Source organism: Leuciscus leuciscus (genome assembly GCF_965113295.1).
Source record: "Leuciscus leuciscus genome assembly, chromosome: 10".
Classification (NCBI taxonomy): Eukaryota; Metazoa; Chordata; class Actinopteri; order Cypriniformes; family Leuciscidae; genus Leuciscus; species Leuciscus leuciscus.
This window is the reverse complement of record NC_138734.1, coordinates 5,944,803-5,966,250: the sequence shown is the minus strand read 5'-3', so window position 1 is coordinate 5,966,250 and position 21,448 is coordinate 5,944,803. Positions and strand designations below refer to the sequence as shown.

General features: G+C 39.2%; 1 protein-coding gene across 1 annotated transcript; it reads left to right on the top strand.

The window, feature by feature from the left end:
* The first annotated feature begins 789 nt into the window (after positions 1 to 789).
* qser1 (glutamine and serine rich 1) lies at positions 790 to 19,914 on the top strand. Its single transcript, XM_082182139.1, has 13 exons — positions 790 to 1,334; positions 3,894 to 3,994; positions 4,086 to 4,241; positions 4,717 to 8,199; positions 8,436 to 8,692; positions 10,428 to 10,544; positions 11,908 to 12,041; positions 12,659 to 12,879; positions 14,048 to 14,185; positions 14,276 to 14,373; positions 16,314 to 16,460; positions 16,622 to 16,717; positions 18,803 to 19,914. Exons 1-13 carry the CDS (start codon positions 1,249 to 1,251, stop codon positions 18,941 to 18,943), a joined length of 5,175 nt encoding a protein of 1,724 aa, XP_082038265.1. The 5' UTR covers positions 790 to 1,248; the 3' UTR covers positions 18,944 to 19,914.
* The last annotated feature ends 1,534 nt before the right edge of the window (positions 19,915 to 21,448 follow it).

Genomic DNA, 21,448 nt, shown 5'->3' with positions numbered 1-21,448 from the left:
AAACAGAAGCTCAACTGAACCTGCTTGACGCACGAGAACAAACCTCATTGGTTCTTGCTGAAGCTCAAACGTGCTGCGTAACACGAGAATGAACATTAACTCAAATTATATGGATTAGTTTTACGAAATTAAAGAATTTACATTTTTGGGTGAATTATCCCTTTAAATCAGCCAAACCACTTGGCATTCTTCACAAACCACAGCTTGAGAAGCACTGTACTAACACACCTGTCTGAACTTGAAGGAAACTGTCTTCTTAAAAAATACTAAGACAAACAACAAAAAATCATTTGATATTTAAACGCAATGGCATTAAGACATCATTGGGGCCCACTCTGTGTGAACATAAACATTTAGCTAATGTTGAGGTACACAGTTCTCTAAATATCCTCAGAAGAATAACAAAGTTAATATATGGGCCAAAAGTTAAATAAAACATAGCGTATAAGAACAATTGGGAAAAGTAGGGAACGTCTTTTACAAATATATTGACAACAACTGCTGATGACTTTATTAAGGTGTAATAATTATGGTCACACTTTATATTAGGTGTCTTTTTACTACTTGCATTAAAAAAAATCATGTAGCCTACAATGTACTTATTGCGTTCATGTTGAATTGCGAAACAGTTTGACACGGTTGGGACACGGTTTGATGGTGGGTTAAGGTGTAAGTGAAGGGTCTACAGTGTAATTAATTACAGCTGTAATGCAAGAATTAAAAATAAATATGAATAATGAAAAAATAGGCTATGTGTACACAATAAGTGCAAATTATTCATTTAAATGTTAGTACATAGTAGTTAAAGACAGCACACAGTTTATAAAGTGGAACCATATTAATGTTTGCAACAATAGATGCAAGTCTCCACAGGGATACACGCTGCGCGCGCGCGTGTGTGTGTGTGTGAAGAGAGAGAGAGAGAAAGAGACAGAGGGGGGAGAAAAGCAAAAAACTTCCATCTAAAGTTTGTCGGAACTCGGAAGTGAATGTTTGGGAGAAAAACGTCAATATGGGGACTCGATGCAGCAGCGCTTCTGACTCTTGTGTGATTGTGTTCGGGGGCCGCGAGCAGTGATTCTCGCCCTGCGCTTATTAATCCACAGCACAAATCAGCCGTCCGACCCCCGGGACCAGCGCTCGGATCACCGCGGGGCCAACAACGTTTGGAGGAATATGTGATTTTGTCACGCTTGGTTGAATGTGTAGCTGTATCAGGGGACGCGCGTCATTCCCGATCCAAGGCGGATGATGGAGAGGAATTACCCGAGCTCCAGCTTCACAGAGCCGGTCAGCGCGGCGGCTCAGAGCGCGGGCTGGGCCTACAAACCCAGGTACGAGAGGGCGGGTCGCTTCCCGAAGAAAACTCCGGTGATGGAAGGCCTAGCGAAACAAACACACATGCAAAAGTGTCAAGACACATATAAAGGAAGTTTTAATATAGCTAATGCGTTTATAGCTTTAGGGACTCGTGCAGTAATACACCGTGATAATTTTTGTAAATCTCATGAATGTGTTCAAATCACTGATCACCTTTCAATCCGCACTGCACTCACACCGTAATTCGTTATTATTCACTATGGTATATGTTTTTGTGCATGATTGATCAGAAAGTGCAGGTTAAGAACTGTGTCAGCTTGGTCTCTCGTAACTTGTACGCTGCAGTCACGGTGTGTTTGCAGACATGTAAACAATTGATCGATCAGTGTTGCAGAACACGTGTCTGCAACTTTACACAAAAGTGTCTTATTTAGGTCTGTCTGTCATTAATTAGCTTAATTTACACATGTATGGTGCCAATGCATCGTATTTATATGCATAAATTGCTTCTGTTTATCAAGCAGTGATGTCAGATCTACAGCTTTCAAGTCATTTAATCAGTATAACTGTTCTGGAAAATTAATTTAAGTGCAAAAACAAAAGCTAGGCAGGGTAGTTATTCAGACATTAGTTAGTAGTTAGACATGGCCTGTGTCTGACTGTGGACAGGCAGCAAACATCAAGAAAACATTATAACTGACCCACTTAGAATTAATTAGTGATCTTTTTTGAAAATTCTCATGAAGTGTCTTTATTTACTGCATTGTAAGCAACATTGTCAACTACTGTTTTTTCATACCTAAATGTTTCTAACACATCAACTTGGAAACCATGAAAACATAACGTTTCCCCCGGTTTCACAGACAATGCTTAAGCCTAGTCCCAGACTAAAATGCATGTTTGAGATGTTTTAACTGAAAGCAACTTGCACTGACATATCTTAAAATATGTCACTGCTATTCTATTGTTTTGTCTCAAGATGCACACCAGTAGTGTTTTTCCTAAGGAAAATGTCTAAAAGCTACTTAAATGCCCTAATTGAACTAAGGCCTAATCCTGGCTTAAAGGTATAGCAGAGGATCTTTCCAAATTTTAGATAAGACCCGCCCTCTCCACTTTTTGAAAAGTTTGATTGATTCACCAGAATGATTGACAATTAGGAGGACCAATAGTTTAGACTACCCACCAGGAAGTAAAACATCCTCCGCTATACCTTTAATAATCTAAACCCTGTCTGTGAAACCGGGCCTAAGTGTATTATTTATAACTATGATTACAATTATGATAACTTATTAGCTGTGTTATAATGCATTAGGAATGCATTTATAAAGCGTTTCGTTATGATATACAATCCTGCTCGTCTAATAGTGCATGTTATCTTGTAAGAAATAAAAGCACCAGGTGGTGTGGCAGTCAGAACCAGGGACAGTTAGTTTATTACACTGTCTTAGCATGCAAATAATTGCCCGGGGAGCTCGGTTTACTCAAAAATCTGAAGTTCCCATCTTCTAACTTATGGTTTTGAATGGTTCTGTAGAAATTTACATTGACACCATACATCAGAAATCACGTTAATTTTATGGCTGGTGAAAAAGAACAAGATTTTGTGTTTTATCTTAAGAAAACATGGATTGAGAACAAATAAATAAATATATTATTAACCTCCGGATAAATATTACCTGTGCATATTAGACTGGTGGCTAACGAAATCCTTGGTGGGAGCTGAAGTCTGTTCAGTAGTAGTTTGGATTCACTAGTTAAAATGATCAGCTGTCTCTTTCAATAATTAAACATCCGAGTGTAAAACACCAGTCATGGACACTAAAGTCTTGTTTATATTTCTGATTCTCCAGCGATGTGTTGCCACTTGAGTTTTCTGACTACTATTAACTGAAATAGATAATTTAACTGACTAGAACTAGCTGATGGATTTCCACTGTTAGTTTATGTAATCATCCACACTGAAGCCATCAAAAACAGCTTGGAAACAAACTCAAAAATGAATCTTGCCAGCTGTGACATTTACTTATGCAGATGTTTATTTGGCAAAATATATTATGTAGACAGACTTGCCTCTATTTAACAAGAGATGTGGCTTTGCTACAATCATACCAGACAAACCAACTAAAATATTTTCCATGTGTTTTCTCTGTCCGGACTCTATAGTCTTTGTAGCTTGTGACTTTTTTTGTCTCATTTGCTGTGAAGTATGGCTATTTATTTATGACGGAGAACTTTTATAATTCACTTTAAATATGCAGACCATATAACTACCCAAACTATGCTACTTCTACCAGCCTATTATGAAGGCTACTACTACCAAACTAGGCTGCTTCACAGAGAACATGTGTGATGTCTGCTATTATGTTTAAAATAGTTTGTTTTTGTTATACTAAAGAGTTTGGTTTGCGTGTGACGTGTACAGAACCTCAAGAATAGGTTGCGTGTGAAGAGACTGTATACAAATGTGCCTGTCTAATGTGAAGATTAAAGATCTTTGTGTGAGCTCAGTGAAAGGTTGTGGTCAGTTTTTTTTTGTGTACTGTCTAAAAGTGACATTTGTACTTTAATAGTTCAAGTTATGGTTCTACACAATTGGACTCTGAGATCCTCCAACGGCAGAGCTTTGCCTCTACTCACCAGCCTACGTTTACCACCACCCACCACCCCACAGGTGAGCAAACGGTTCAGGCTGTAACGAAATATAGTCACTCCTTTAAGTCACTGACAGCCTGTTATCTGTGTATGGTATCTCTCTCTTTTAGGAGTGTTTGACTCAAATCAGCACAGCACAGCCAGCAGCAACACTACTGAATCATCAGTCATGAACTTCCTCTCCACTATCGAATCCCGAGGCCTTCAGGCTGGACCTGCTGGCTCTACTCTTCTCCCTCCATTTAGAAGCCCCTCCTGGCAAACAGGTAAATATGCATTAAGTCTCTGTTTTAGAGGAACCACTGAAGTTTTGGCTGCACCATCATCCTTTTTGCCAGTCATCCTTAATGGGTAATTAGGGTTGGGGTCATATCATTGTGTTTTCTTTTTATTAAAATAAAACAAAATGTTGTTTTTCTTAAGCTCTATGTATAATAGGTCATCATTTAGTTGTTCATGATCATTTACCACCCAACTTTCTTTTTTTTTTGCTGCCAGACTCTTTTGTAAACTCCCTCTTAGCATGTGAAATCAATTAGCGCATTGCTGCACTCACGCATAGGCTGCACCTTTTTTGTCTTTTTTGCACTGTCCCATCCTTCAATTATATTGTATGACCCCCTTAAGTGTTGTTGTTACAGACCAAAGGGGTATTTTAGTGCAAAAGTAAATTGATTTAGAGATGACATGTAATTTAAAAACTACCTGCAGTTCATCAAACTTACATTTTTTCTGCTACAGGTGCAAACACTTCAACAGAACTTTTTCTCACCGGAGCCCTGCATTCATCAGGAACGTTCCCAACACCTTCTGCGCTCTCCTCCTACCAGCACCCTAGTGCCTTTCCTACAAGAAGTTTCACCACTACATCAGCACTTGCTGTTCAGGACAGCACTTTCATCTCTTCGAATGGCCTGCTATCCCCTAATGACCCTCTGCTCCAGTTCAAATCCTCCCAGAACACTGTGCCAACTTCACTTGCTTTTGGTGGTACGTCTCTAGGGGTTGGCTTGCCACCTCAGTCCTCCACGTATCGCTCAGCACAAGAGTCAGCCCCACACCTCCTTCAGCCTCAGTTCAGTCTGCTGTCCACATCTTTGGGCAGTTCCCAGCAGGCCCCTCAGCCTTACGGTGGCCCGGTTTTCTCAGGCTCCATTGAACGAGCACTTCAACGTGAATGTAGTGTGATCAAGCACCATCAGCGGCCTTCTAGCACCCAGCCAGTCCAGGAGCAGCTGGCTAGCAGTACTCAGCACTCCCTACAGGGTTACCTGCATGACGAGGATGACATTTCATATCAACAGGACCTTTCCCCGCACACACCTGTACCCTGCAGTCCTGCGGGTGACCCTTCACCCCTAAACGGCACTGCACAACAGAAGACTTCTAATACAGCACTGCAGCAAACTCAGGCCTACGCTTCTTCTGTCCCCTCCCCTGGGTTTTCCAGCACATCTGGAGTAAAGGTTAAAGACGGTTCTTCCAAAATAGCTCAAAATCCCAGTGAGAACACAGACACTCAAGCCCAGACAAGCTCTCCAGGCCTGCAGTTGCCGAGCTACTCTTCCTCACCCCAGAAACAAAGTTCAGTGATCGCTAGCCAATCACAACCATACACATCCACGCAGCTTTCAAGCCTGGTGTCCGTTAGTGCCTCGCATGCTTATATCACATCTCAAAGCCTGACGAGCAACCTGAGCCAAACACAGGCCTTCTCATCTAGTTTGCCTGAGAAGCTTCCTTCCATTTACAAGACTCTCTTGTCATACACTAGCCAATCTGAAGCTGAGACATCTGTGAGCCAGTCTCTTGTTTATTCCTCCAGTCAGCAGCAGGAATTGCCACATGTGGGAAACAGGGATGGGTATGAGACACCAGTGCAAACTCTTTGCATGGGAAGTCCTTCTCAAAACTATTCTTCCAGCCACTCTCAGGGCCTGCCAACCATTAGTTTCTATACCCAGGGGCCAACATCTGCTAGCATACCTTCACAGAACTATGTGTCAAGTCAGTCCCTATCCTCTGTCTCTTCTTTCTCACCCAGCCGTGCCCGAAGCATATCATCCGCTAACCCAGGCCCGGACTACATCCTAATGCAGTCGTCCCCTGTTAGCAAGACAGACAGTGCCCTGTTACAGCAGAAGTACTTGGTATCTGTCCAGTCATCAACCGCCTCTCCTGCCACCCACACCCAAGCCTTGCCAACTGACCAGTCCTCAGTTGAGTTAAAACCACGTCAGCAAGATGAACGAATCTTTCTTTCCTCAAAAGAGAGCTCTGGAGAGCTTCCTCTTGAGGATGTGCAGGCATTACAGAAAGGATCTATGGGGACCTCTCCCCAAACCCTTTCAGCCACTGAAATCGGAGCACTGAACAGCACAAAAAATGACATTTATGTAGTTTCAAAGATGGAAGACAGGCACAACACCCAAAGTGTAATTCGCAGTAACTCCCGATCTGAGGAGCAAATCCTTACACATTTGGAAACCACAAAGGAGCTTGTTACTAGTGCCAATACTCCCTCCGACCCCAAGAGTAACCCTTTGTTGATGCACTCCACCCATGCACCCTTGAGTGCCGACCAGCTGAAACAGCATACTTTAGTTCTGAAAGGGTCCATATCTCAGCAGCAGAATCATCAGGGTCAGATTATCCGAGTTCAACCGGGCGATCCCAGACAGCTGTCTGAGGACCAAACACAGTTCATCCGGGTTCCCAGTGCCCAAGTGCTACTCGATCCCTCTCACATGATTGTTCTGCAGCAGCCTGTGCTCACCTCAGGCCAGAATCAGCCCAAGCAGACTATGTACATGCAGTCCGTACCAGTCCAATATCTCCAAATGAACAGCGACACTGTTAATTTGACAGTTAATGGGCGTCACAACCACCAAATTGTCTCTCACCAAGTGCCCAACTCGGCAGAGTCCACTAAACAGGACCCAACACAAAAAGACAACTTCAATCATTCAAATCCTCATGACACAAAGCAGAACTTTACTCTTAGTTCTGTATGCTTTCCTGAATCCATGCTATTGGCAGATGAGAGGAACATCCTCTCAAATGTCGATGACATTCTTGCTGCTACGGCAGCCGCCTGTGGCGTCACACCACAGGATTTTGTCAAATCCACATCATCTGATGGCGACATGTCATCGGTAGCCAACTCTATAGATTCCAAGTGCAATTTTCAGTCCTCTGAGAACAGACTAAATAGTTTCCCATCTCAGCATATGATAATCGCTAACTCACAAGCGATGACTATAATTGGTGCTCAAACGACATACTCCAAAGAAGAAACGGAGGGACACCAAGTGTTTACGCTCTCAAACTCTCATAACCAACCAGTGGCAAGAAACAACTCTGCACAAGAAATATCTGACAAGGTAGCAAACGCTCATGAGAAGAATGATGTGTTACCCAAAGGACATTTTGTTAACTCTAGCAATGGATCTGCTTTGAATGCTAATGGACTTGCTATTAGTAATACATCCTCCTCTGACTTTCAGTTGGCTGGCCAGGAACAAAGTCAGTCAGGACATCTGAATATTGAAAATGTGTCAAATAATAATATAAGCCAGCTGAAGGGATCGAAAGGCCTTAAAAACAATGACAGTCTTATTCAGCATCCTACTGATGGCCTTCCAAAAAAACGATCCAGATCGAAGGGTTCATCTAAGCAATCTGTTGAAGATGAAAATGGTCAATCCAAATCTCAGAAGAAAAGCACACAAGTTAAGCGCCAGAATTCACGTGCCAGTGAGGCAAGTTCAACTTCCACCTCAGAGATTTCCCATGACAGCTTCCAACAGCAGGAGAGGATGCGTCAGAAGTTAAGAGAGGTTGAAGAAAAACAGCCAGAGGTTAAAATTGGATTCTTGGGCTCTTTCCTGGACTTCCTTAAATCCGGTTCCAGACAAAACCTATCATCTCCGCCAATACGGTCACCCAGTCGCACCAGAAAGCCTTCGACCTCCAAGAGGCCTCCTAATCCATTACTTATTCCTTTTAAACCTCCCCTTCCTTCAACCCCATTGATATCTCCAGACCCTCATAGTGTCATTCCTACAAAGCGACTTGATGAAGAGCTCCAGAGGAACCTGGAAACACTGCCATCCTTTTCCTCTGACGAAGATGATTCAGTGGGGAAAAACCAGGATCTGCAAAAGAGCATCACTTCTGCGCTTTCATCTTTAGATGAGCCCTCAGAAAAAAAGCAGAAGTTGGGTATGGAAGCTCCCTTTTTGAAGACATTTTCTTTAATATTTAATATTGCATTATGCGCCCAGGTCATTATATTATAATATAATATTTAGGATAGCTTCAAGGACTATATGTAAAGGTAAAGCATGTTGCTATAGTATTCTATTTTGTAAATTAATCATTATTATTGAGAAACTGAAATTTAGGTATTATGACAAGCCTAGTTAATCTTCTCCTGTTTCAACACAACATATGTTTAGGTGACAATCCTAAGCAACTTCAGGCCTCCAGCACACAGCCTATAGTTGCCAAGCCACAGGAGCAACCGAAGGCTGTACAGAAGATGTCTGCAGAGGAGCTGGTGAAGGATGTGCCTCCAGACAAGCTAGCTGTCCAACTGACCGCTGTTGCTATCGAGGGTCTGATGGACGAGGAGCTGTCAGATAGTGGAGGGGAGGGCATGTACCGGGAGCGAGATGAGTTTGTGGTTAGGAATGAGGACATTGAAAGGATGGAGGTATGCTGAGATGTGCTTTTTGTGCCATTTATTTATACAAGTCAGCATGAAATCAACACTTACATGTTACTGGTCTTATTGTGCACAATTTATTCTGAACAAACAAACAAACAAAAAAGCTAACCACACACTGAATTCAGTCCAGACTAGAGAAAGTCTAGCGCAAATATTTTATTTTATAAACTGCATGAAGCAAAAAGGTTCAAGTTAATAAAAAGTCAGACAAGCACGAGTAGAGATTTCAGCACATTGTGTCACATTACAACAAACATTCACCCTTTTCTTTTTAGATTACAAATTATGGATAATCAGCTGGATTCAGTTAGCAAGAGTAGAACTCAAAGGCTCTGTTCAAAATCGCTCCCTATACCCTCATTCACTATTCCCTACATGACTCCACTAATATAGTCCACTTGAAGGAGTGAATGAAAACGAGTGAGTGAATTCAAACACTCAATGCGCTGGAAGGGCTGTTTAATCATTTTTAATAATCATTTGACACTTAGAAAACTGGCTGCTCCAGTAGTAAAATGAAAAGATTTATCTTTAACCTTTTAAAGCCTTAATTAAACTATTTAATAATCAAAGTATGATAGTACGCTGTACCCACATTGGACCGGCGGCTTGTAAAATTAATGGATGTATAGTTAATTCAGCTGCGGCACCATCTTCTGGTCAGGCGTGTGAATTAATTTACCGCACGACTCTCACAGTGCGTTATGGGTATTCTCTAGCCGTTGAGCGCACATCAGTTGTACACTCATTATTGCGGTTCATTTTGAGATTGAATGAGTGCCCTCGATAACATCCACTGTGGTTTCGGACACCACTACAAATGGTCCCCTCAAATAGTGCTCTATTTAAAGCTACACTGTGTAATATTTTAAGTAGATTTTTGTTCCTTCAAAATTATTCATTCTCATTAATGTGTAATCACTTCAACCAACTAATTAAGTATTCTCGTAAGTGTATAAGCCATGTTGCACATCCATCTTGAAAATACATTAGACAAAGAGGGACATACCTGGAAATTCAAGCTTAGCCTTTCGCATTTTTACACTCAGTGGCACCGTGACGAATGCGAGGGGGAGATTACTCACGACTGCCGGCAGATTTGTAATAATACGGCCACCGTAGGAGTTAAAACGCCCTCGGAATGGGAGGGGCTAGAAAGTAATATTCAGTTGGTAGTCATAAACAATTTCACCGCTAGATGGGAGAAAATCCTACACAGTGTAGCTTTAAGGGTATATGGTACAGTGTTACATGTATGGCACAGAACATTACCAATATACAACTGCTGCAAATAATATAGATATTACAAATATGCAAAAAAAATACACTCCAAATAATCAATTTGGAGTGCGACAATGTCTTCTAGCATCTATTCTGGACATTATTACAATGAAAAAAATGCCTGCCTTCGTAACCCTCTCACCTAGGATGCACAGGCTACTGGTTAACTTGAACCAACTGAACTAATGGAACAACCACCCTTCATTCTATTTGCTTCCAAAATAATTCATATTATGGAAGTAAAATGGGTTGTTAATGCCGTTTCATGTTGACTCTAAATTGTTAAAATTACATTATGTGACGTATCTGTTGTTGCTGAGCAGTTTGTGATGTTTTCACCAACCTCCTGTCAAATATATGAGACATAGCGCAGACCGCCTGACTGTGTTTCATCAATCCCTTTGTCTCTGTAAGCCTTTGATGTGTGTTTTGGGTGTAGATCACAATGATTGCTGGGGTTGAACCACCAGCCATCTGGAAGGTCCAGAAAGCCCTGCTGCAGAAGTTTGTACCTGAGCTCAGGGACGGGAAACGAGTGTTCTTTGCCACCAACAGTGTAAGTGTCTATACAAAACAATATATGTATGTGTAACTAGGGGTGTAACGGTTCTCGGTAAAAAATCGTAACCGTACAGTTCGGCACGCACTTTAATCTCAAATCTAACGACGCTTACTCGTTTATAATGTGGTAAAAACAGATAGAGTTAGACTAATGTATGTTTCTGTTGATGGAAATGCTTTCTGTCTTCCCATAAACTTTGTTCAACGCGAGTGCCGTATTCTTTAATATGACCAGTCATTTACGCCGTCATCACCCGGGTGCGAGACCTGAACAGCACACGTTGCTATCTGTGTTTAAACTAAACTCATTTAAGCCTGGCCAATTGAAACATTCAAGTGCACTCATCTTCTCAGACAACGAGCAAATATTGAGTTCTCTTTCAAGTCTTGTGCTTAAGTGGACAAATACACACAAAAATTGTCAACATGCCCGTCTTGGCGAGTATCTTAGCAAACATAGTAGGTTATGTCTTAAAGGGATACTCCACTTTAAAATGAAAATTCTGTCATCATATACTCACCCTCATGTTGTTTCAAACCTGTATGAATTTCTTTCTTCTGCTGAACAGACAGGAAGATATTTAGAAGAATATCAGTAACCAGACAGTTTCTGGTACCATTGACTTCCATAGTATATATTTTTTCCAACTAATGAGGTCAATGGTACCAGAAACTGTCTGGTTACTGATATTCTTCTAAATATCTTCCTGTCTGTTCAGCAGAAGAAAGAAATTCATACAGGTTTGAAACAACATGAGGGTGAGTATATGATGACATCATTTTCATTTTAAAGTGGAGTATCCCTTTAAGTGAACATATACATTTGAGAAAGACAACGCATGTGTTCATTATCAGTGTCTTGGATCCGTGCAGCTCTTAAAGTGACAGCAGCCTAATATTCCTGCAGCTGTCTGTGTTTTTAATGTTAATCAAACAACAAAAGACAAGAAAATCACTCCCTGCTATTGACTGAATAGCTTTTGTAACTTTAAAAATGATTGATCCTTATTTAATTCATACAGTGAAGATTATATGCAATGTTGTTTTACATTTGTTTACTTCATTCAATTTTTCTACCTGAAAACTACCGTTAGATACCTAAAAAACCTTAAAAGCAACCTTTATTTCATTTGTATCTTTTCTCTAATGTATTTATTTGTGCTGTTGCTTGTAGTTTGATTATTTGTTCTTATTTCCTTAATTTTTATTTGACAGTACAGTAGTCCTTTTTTCCCTGAACTTAGCACACACTGAACTATACCGAAACGTGAGTAACTTGAACCGTTACACCCCTAGTAGCTTCCAGTGTATATATCAAAATGCTGTGAACAACACTCAGTGTCATATACTCTTTACAGTATTTGGGGTACTTTGGTGATGCGAAGTCCATGTACAGGAGAGTACATGTCAAATTTCTTGACACTGTCAACAAGCGGGAGTATGTTCGGGTTTGCAGTAGGAAACCACGATGCAAGCCCATGCATTCAATGAGGTACAGGCCGTATCTGCCTCACTCTATTAGCGTGAATTCAGCTATTAAGTTTATTGTGAATAATTCATCTGTGCACTTGTTTCATTTTAAACTTTTTTTGACCTTGTAATGTGTAATCAAAATGTCATAACTGGATCTTCTGGTGAAAACAACAGACTTCTCTCTGGTGACATATGCAGGACTTCTCCAATCATTCTTTTTCATTACAACTTTAAAGAGACTTTGGCCTCACCTAATTGTCTTTGAACACAAGAATGTGTCCTGTGTGTAACCCCTATGTAAATATATAAATGAATCGCATAACGAAAATAGCTCAGATGAGTTAGCAATCATGTTTTTCCTATTCTTCTCTAAAATGTCAAGCTGAGCCACAGGCCTCTATTGTGCAATCCCACTCAGCCAAATATTTTTCCATAGTACATCAGTCTCCTGCCAGTTTGTTTGAAATCTCCAACATCAAACTGATCCCACACATTACTCTATTCCAGCCATCTAGCACAATATTCACAGGATTTTGGTTTCGGTCAGAACCGTTCCATTAGCTACGCTATTGATAATGTACATATTAGACTCCAGAAGTGACTAATTCATTTATCTGTGATGTATGTTTTTCCCAGAGGCTCTCAGGCTAAAGCTCTTCTGGCCCAACGATTCACTGCAGTGACTGTGTCGGACTCTCCCACGCAGAAAACGACACAACAGAAAGCTCTGTCTAAACCCAGACCCAAGCAGACGAAAGCCAAGGCTGAACCGCCACCCAAAAAGAGAAAGAAATGGAAAGAGGAATTCACGACATCTCCCTCCGACTCCTCACCAGAGGCTGTGAGTGAGGATGACGGTGAGACACGTGACAGATGTGTGCCTAGATGTGTGCACATCAATGATGGGAAAAGCATGCTTTTAATTGAACCAATTGTTTCGGAAAAAACATTATTCACTTTTTTTGAAGAGCTCAAAACTACTACTCACTAAGGACATCTTCTGGATAAAGCTGTGTAAATACAACGGGAACACGGCAAAAATATGTTCAGTGACATTTTCTACAAAATCTAAAATATCAGTAAATACTATTAAAAATAAATTATTATATATTTTAGTAAGTTTAATTTTATAGTACTTATTTTGTGTACCAACAAGTGTGTCAATCTTACAGAAAATTCAACTCACCTTGTATTAATAAAAAGTGATAAAACTGAATATATCAGTTACAACCATATATGTGTGTGTGTATATGTGTGTGTGTGTGTATATATATATATATATATATATATATATATATACATACATACACACACACACACACACACACACACACACACACACATATATATATATATACATGCATACAAACATACACACACACACACACATATATATATATATATATATACACACACACACACATATATATATATATATATATATATATGTGTGTGTGTGTGTATATATATATGTGTGTGTGTATATGAAGAGTTCAGATGCAAAAGCCTCTAAATGCCATCTGAAATTTTCTTCTAGAATGATCATTTTTATCAAGCTTGTATGTTTAAGTTCAGTGATTTCACTTAAATGACAATTAATAGGTAATCTTCATTGCCATTTAAGTGAAATTATTGAATTTAAATATACGAGCTTGATAAAAATGATCATTATATTAGAAAATTTCAGATGGCATTTAGAGGCTTTTGCATCTGAACTCTTCATATATATATATGTGTGTGTGTGTGTGTGTATATATATATATATGTGTGTGTGTGTGTGTATATGTGTGTGTGTGTGTATGTAATAATAGCATCAGATATTTTTTTTAAATTGCTGACATTTATTTTAAATGGGAAAGTGCTGCCTTCAAATTAGATTGATTTAAACAAAATAATTCAGTTTGCACTGGCTAATATTTTGCTATTCCATGTTTCTGCAATATAATATCTCATGAGGGAATATCAATCTGTCTGTTGCTGTTGTCCCACACTCATGCTTTGTCCAATCCCATCTCTGGTTTTCAGAGTTTACGCCTCCGGTTCCGTTCGCTTCCCGTTTCCTGAACACCAGAACGATGAAGGAGACCTTTAAGAGCTTCGTAGAGCTGCTGATCAGCGTCGCCCTGGACACGGATGTCATGAACGCGCTTGAGCGAGAGAACGGTGAGAAGTTCTGTCTGGTTTGTAACAGGAGTGTTAATAAGTGGCAGATGGTGAAGCTGACCTTTGTGGTTGATCTGGTCCTGCATTCAGACGAGCTGCTGCTGCCGCACATGAAGAGGGTGGATGGGATGATCACAGACAACAGGCGGAGACTGCTGCCCAAACTGCGCATGGGTCAGGTCTTCAAAGTGAGTCACGAGTCACCGTTTCCCAGAGTCCTGCTTCAACTCACAGTAATAATCACATTGGAAACTGGGACTAATTGTCTTTTTCTCTTTTTTTTACTGTTTCCTATTTTGTATCTTTAGTATTGTTTGGATTTGATTCCGTTGTCGTTATTTAAAGTAGGGAAGAGTTAATATAAATCCCTATTCCGGGTCTAGTTTTCGTAGAGGACGTAAAAGAAATTTGTGACCTACATTTTTTTTGACCTACCTGAGCACCTGTTTGCCCACCAATCTTTTCTATGCTTTAATTTCATTTCTATATGGATGATATCTGATGAAAAAATGTAATTATACAATTAATAAATAGAGCCAAATCGCAGAAACTGTGAAGACTGCCCATTTTAATATCAGCGTCAGGTAGGATAATTGTATCGATTTCTCTGCTCACTTATTTGGGTTAAGGTTTATTAAAAATAGATACTTCTAAACGATACTGATAATGTATTCAATTTAGATATGTAAAAGTAGTGAACCGTTTATTTTTATCGTTTCCTTTTATTTTCATGTCAGTTTGCACCAGAAAGCATTGTTAAAATCATTATTTTAAAGTGATGATGCCCCCAGACCCCCTACAGGGATTTTTTTCATCTCTTGCGGGTCTGATAATAACAATACCAATATCGATACTGATTATTTCATTTCATGGAATGTGATTTTTCAAAATAATTTTAATAAAAAAAAAAAGAAAAAAAGATTATTACACATTACATGTGTCGGTCATATGACATTAGTCTGCATTAATACATTTATTACAAGAGCAAATATGAGCACAATTAAGTAAAACATTTCATACCAATAGGTGTATAAATATTGTGATTAAATAATAATAATAATATAATTTATTACAATATAAATATGAATAAATTAAACTAAAATACCAACAACATTGAACATGCACTTTCTTTAAAGATTTCTTAATAAAATGGTATTCAATTTCCGCTGCTCGCTCACTTCTCATAGTCATGTGATACAGGCCAGCTAAATATGTCAGGTGGGTTTTGGCACAATCATTAGAAAAAGTACTGAAAACATTTGATATTGTTTCAGAAACTGACATTTTGTATTAATATAATTTTAATATTGATGTTTTTTTAAAGGAATCAATACCAAATAAGTAGCTTGTGAGTAAATGGATACTGCTGTATCAATGTGCCCATCCCTATTGGAGAAGTCCTGCTTACGTCACCAGACAGAAGTCTGTCGTTTTCACTGGAATTATTATAAAAAAATGACGAGGTAATTTTCACTAACTTGGATAGGTTAAATGCATAGGACAAATTCCAATTATGGGTTACCATACTTGACCTTCAAATGTCACTTTCTTATAACATCAATTAAAATATAGAATTTTCAATTAATTGATTGAATTGATTTTATTTGACATGGACATAGGACGAACCATATGTATTAGTATGAGTGTTATAGCACACATGCTAATTTTCAACACCTGTCCACGGGAGGCTTGCTGTCCAATGCTGACTTCAAAAGTAAAGTTAGCAACATGAGAAAAAGGCTTTCCTGTAATTTTTTTTTTTCAGATGGGATGCATCTGGTGAGCATGACCCTAAACTAGCCAAACTACATGGCTTCCTTTAAACCAACTATTTGACTAGTCATTTAGTCAACCCGGCAACTTTAAACATCCCTACTAGAAAGGCAAAATGATCAAATATCTGAATTCTTTAGTTAGCCGACTTGATCATGACTCTGACACAGCCGGTGAAAGAAAGTGCTGCTCTTCACACGCATTTTGTTCAGAATATATGTGATGCATATATAGTGAGAAAGTCAGATTAAATTGATTAGTACTAAAGAAGATAGAACTAATGTAAATCTGTGCATGTAAACATAGTCACTGTATTTGCATAATACATTCTCTTGCATGTTATTTTATCTGGCAGAATGCATTAGACAGCTTTCCTGAGCTGTCCGTGGTCACCGAGCTGAAAGCAGACTGCGAGACTCCCGTTTTTAAAGTAAGGTTAAGTGGGAGGGCTTACAACAGGAAAACCATGAAGCCCTCGAAATCCCCCAGCAAACTTCCCTTGGTGAGTATTCCAGGTCTAGTAGTCTAGTGTTGCCAATGCCAAATATCCTGATACCAACTAGTTTAATGTTTCGACCACTAGGAGGTATACCATACTGGCTTGTAGATCACTTTCGATGCACGGTTAAAGTCTTTACTTCTCTGTTTTTCCCACTCGATCAGGAATACACAGTGGATCAGCAGAAGACGAAGTGGTTTTCTCTATACCACTCTCTACAACACTATAAGTACCACACATACCTGATGTGTATGGAGGAGGTGAGGAGTCAATGTGTTTGTTTGTGTGAGTTTTTGGAAGGATAACCAATCTACTAGTCCTTGCTGACAAGCTCTAGGAATCTTTGAAGGAATCTTGTTTTGACTGGCAGTGTTCATATCAGTATCAGCTCTGATGTGTCTTGTTTTATCCTCTGGTAAAATACTCACTCTGTTTGCTTATTCAATATAAGACCTGAACATTGACCTAGTGCTGGGTTTTCCAAATGGGTGATGTTGAAGTTGATGACTTATTAAATCTAAGGTAAAATGCAAACAAAATAAAATAACTGAAAATAAAACTAAAACTGTGATATAGCTTGGTGCAATTATCAAATCAAAGGCTGCGATTTGAATAAGCTTTATAGTCTGTTGCATCTCGGTTCTCAGTAAACTCCATCTCCAACCAGTTTAACATTGCATTTTGGAAACACAATGTGCATTTGGTTCACTTTATTTGCACATTCACACAGTTTCCAACATTTTGGGATAGAAGTTTCACCATTTCACCAGTATTCCAACTTGACCATTTGAACAGTTGAAAGTTAAGTCTGTGCACGTCATTTTTTTTGTACAAATATTCCCCATAATCTCATTAAGTCCTCATAATCTTTAATCAAAATAACTTCCCCTCCTTCTTGCAGCGGCATCTCTTCTCTTCTCTGATGACTTATTTACTGGTGTGGGGTGGGGAAACCTGTCACTCACAGAAGGTCGACCAATAGCAAATCACAACCATCCAATCAATTCCCCATGAACAAAATCAAGACCCACCCTACTTTTTTTTTCTGTTTAGAAATAATTTTCGCCACAATAAATGAAAAAAAGCCTATCGCAACTTTAGTTTCACGCCGACTTTAAAGCATAAATGTTTGTATTGTAACTTGCAGTGTAAAATATTATAAAATATTACATTTATTTTATAGGACAATTGTAATTTACAACTATAATATATTTAAACAAGCCCTACACTTGCAGCACTGTATAGAAATAAAATAAAAATAATAAAAATAAAAATAATCAATATTTTATCAGTTTACTTGCATGTCATGTGACCGTTAAAGGGTTTGTTCACCCAAAAATGTGGTCATTAATTACTCATCCTCATGTCGTTTCCAAACACGTAAGACTTTCGTTCATCTTCAGAACACAAATGAAGATCTTTTTGATTAAATCTGAGAGCTTTCTGTCCCTCCATTGACAGCTACAATTGAATTTAGGCTTTTATTCACATATAAACATTCATCAACTCATACATTAGTTGTGGTAAACGGAAGCTCAAGCGTGTTCGTTTGAAGTGCGAGAACCAATTAGGTTCATTCTCGTGATACGCATCACATTTGAGGTTCAGCAAGAACCAATGAGGTTCATTCCCGTGTTACGCATCACGTTTGAGCTTCTGCAAGAACCAATGAGGTTCATTCTCGTGTTACGCATCACGTTTGAGCTTCAGCAAGAACCAATGAGGTTTGTTCTTGCACGTCAAGCAGGTTCAGTTGAGCTTCTGTTGATGTTCGCTGATCAATGTTAAAATGTGAATAAAAAACTCAAGTCAATCTGTTCATCATATAAAATGATTGAGTCTCTTCAGAAATGTTGGACTAAACCGCTCAATTCATATGAATTAGTTTTACGATCTCTTTATGAACTTTTTGAAGCGTCAAAGTGTCAGTTGTGTAGCTGTCAACGGAGGGACAGAAAGCTCTCAGATTTCATCAAAAAGATCTTCATTTGTGTTCTGAAGATGAACAAAAGTCTTCCGGGTTTGGAACGACATGAGGGCGAGTAATTAATGACAGAATTGTATATTTTTGGTTGAACTATCCCTTTAACCAACATCACAGAACCATGAACATGCGAATGTGTCATTAAATTATTGAAATATTTATGTCTAAGGGGCTTTGGGAACATCCGGCGCGTAACACATGTGCTCCATGTTGAGCTGTGGTGCTCATATGGGAGATCCAGGTTCGAATCTGATTGCTACGACCCAACAACCACTCGAAACCCTTTATTTTCTTTATAAAATGTTAAAATCGTCTTTGTGTTTACAAGACTGATGCACTGTGATTCTCTCTCATATCCCAGATTCAGTTGTTGAAGTCGCGAGGTAAAGACCTGGGGCAGGAGGAGACGGTCCAGACTTGCATGGGCAACAGGACATGGGTAGAGGGCCTGTTCGATCGCTTCGGGGAGCTTCTGACACAGGTGCAGCAGGCCTGCCTTTAAACAGAAGCCTAGATTATGCTGATAGACAAGTATATACTGGAATAAGCATTCATAAACCTGATGAAATGCTTTAAAGCACCATTGAGGACAGACATCAATGCGAAGAGACTTTAAGGGTTTTAACAAATGGAGTTAAATAGACCAAACAGCTGCCTTTTTCTGACATCCACAGAGACGATGGACTTCGAATGTGGTTTTACATGTAAAAATGCTTTGGTTAAACTAGCTGTAGTTGAGTATTTTCTGTGCTGAATCAATGTCGGCATCCTTTTATCAATAAGGAGGACCAGAATTGATGATCTGTTATGTGATACAGAGTGTCTTGCTGAGAAGTTTTTAAACCATCTTTGGTTTAAATGAATAATATCAGTCTGTAACTACGGTTAGGAGGGCAAGGTGATTATAAAAATGAAATTATACATAGATATATATGTAAAACATCACTTTTTAAGACTGAATGCCAAATTTATATATGTACATTTTGTATAGAGAGCTTGTTTGTCAAAGGATTCTCATGACATAATATAGAACACTTACCCGATGTGCTTTTGAAACTCTGTTTTAACAGAGTTGGTGCAATTCTAATAATGCTTTTGTGATATATTTTGTTGTAATAAAAGCATTTACTTAAACTATTTTTTCTGAGGTAAAAAATCTCTTTATACTCTTTTTGTCCTTTTTTTCCCTCAAAACATTTATTTTATCTCACAGATAGATGTATTTTTCACAGAAGGAAATATTGTGGTCATTTGTCATACATTTGTAGATGGCCTATACGTTTATGTCATATGCACATTGTATAAAACATTTAGAAAGTTCCTTTATTTGGGGATTTTGCTGGTTTTCCACCATTTTAAGCAGATTACTGTGCCGACAGCATTGGATTAGTTTTATGCTTTTCAGGTGTAGCTGTGTTAAACACTACAATGTTTTTGCTGACATGTGAAAATAAATTTCCTATTAAATGAGAACTTTGAGTGAGTACTTAATTTATAAATAATCAAAGTTGATGTATGTTGATGTGTTGAAGTATGTCAAAGTGCTTTCGATTCGATTAGTTTAGCACATTACTACCAGTTTTGGCACTTGAGGGCTCATACAGTTGTGATCGAAATTATTCAATCCCATGATGCAAATCAGGTTTATTGGCTAAATTTACAGACTTTCAGCTGTTTGCAATGAACAAATCAAACAACTAAAGTAATTGAAATAGCTCAACACAACAAATGTTGCAAGTGGTTTCCCCTAAATTCAACTGAAAATGCAACTTTTAATGACTTCTGCAGTCTCAAAATTATTCAACCCCTTCATGGGAAGCATCTTTAGTACTCAGTAGAACACCATTTTGCTGTTATGACCTTCTGCAAACGAGATGTACACTCACCTAAAGGATTATTAGGAACACCATACTAATACTGTGTTTGACCCCCTTTCGCCTTCAGAACTGCCTTAATTCTACGTGGCATTGATTCAACAAGGTGCTGAAAGCATTCTTTAGAAATGTTGGCCCATATTGATAGGATAGCATCTTGCAGTTGATGGAGATTTGTGGGATGCACATCCAGGGCACGAAGCTCCCGTTCCACCACATCCCAAAGATGCTCTATTGGGTTGAGATCTGGTGACTGTGGGGGCCATTTTAGTACAGTGAACTCATTGTCATGTTCAAGAAACCAATTTGAAATGATTCGAGCTTTGTGACATGGTGCATTATCCTGCAGGAAGTAGCCATCAGAGGATGGGTACATGGTGGTCATAAAGGGATGGACATGGTCACAAACAATGCTCAGGTAGGCTGTGGCATTTAAACGATGCCCAATTGGCACTAAGGGGCCTAAAGTGTGCCAAGAAAACATCCCCCACACCATTACACCACCACCACCAGCCTGCACAGTGGTAACAAGGCATGATGGATCCATGTTCTCATTCTATTTACGCCAAATTCTGACTCTACCATCTTAATGTCTCAACAGAAATCGAGACTCATCAGACCAGGCAACATTTTTCCAGTCTTCAACCGTCCAATTTTGGTGAGCTCGTGCAAATTGTAGCCTCTTTTTCCTAACTGTAGTGGAGATGAGTGGTACCCGTTGGGGTCTTCTGCTGTTGTAACCCATCCGCCTCAAGGTTGTGCGTGTTGTGGCTTCACAAATGCTTTGCTGCATACCTCGTTTGTAAAGAGTGGTTATTTCAGTCAAAGTTGCTCTTATATCAGCTTGAATCAGTCGGCCCATTCTCCTCTGACCTCTAGCATCAACAAGGCATTTTCGCCCACAGGACTGCCGCATACTGGATGTTTTTCCCTTTTCACACCATTCTTTGTAAACCCTAGAAATGGTTGTGCGTGAAAATCCCAGTAACTGAGCAGATTGTGAAATGCTCAGACCGGACCGTCTGGCACCAACAACCATGCCACGCTCAAAATTGCTTAAATCACCTTTCTTTCCCATTCTGACATTCAGTTTGGAGTTCAGGAGATTGTCTTGACCAGGACCACACCCCTAA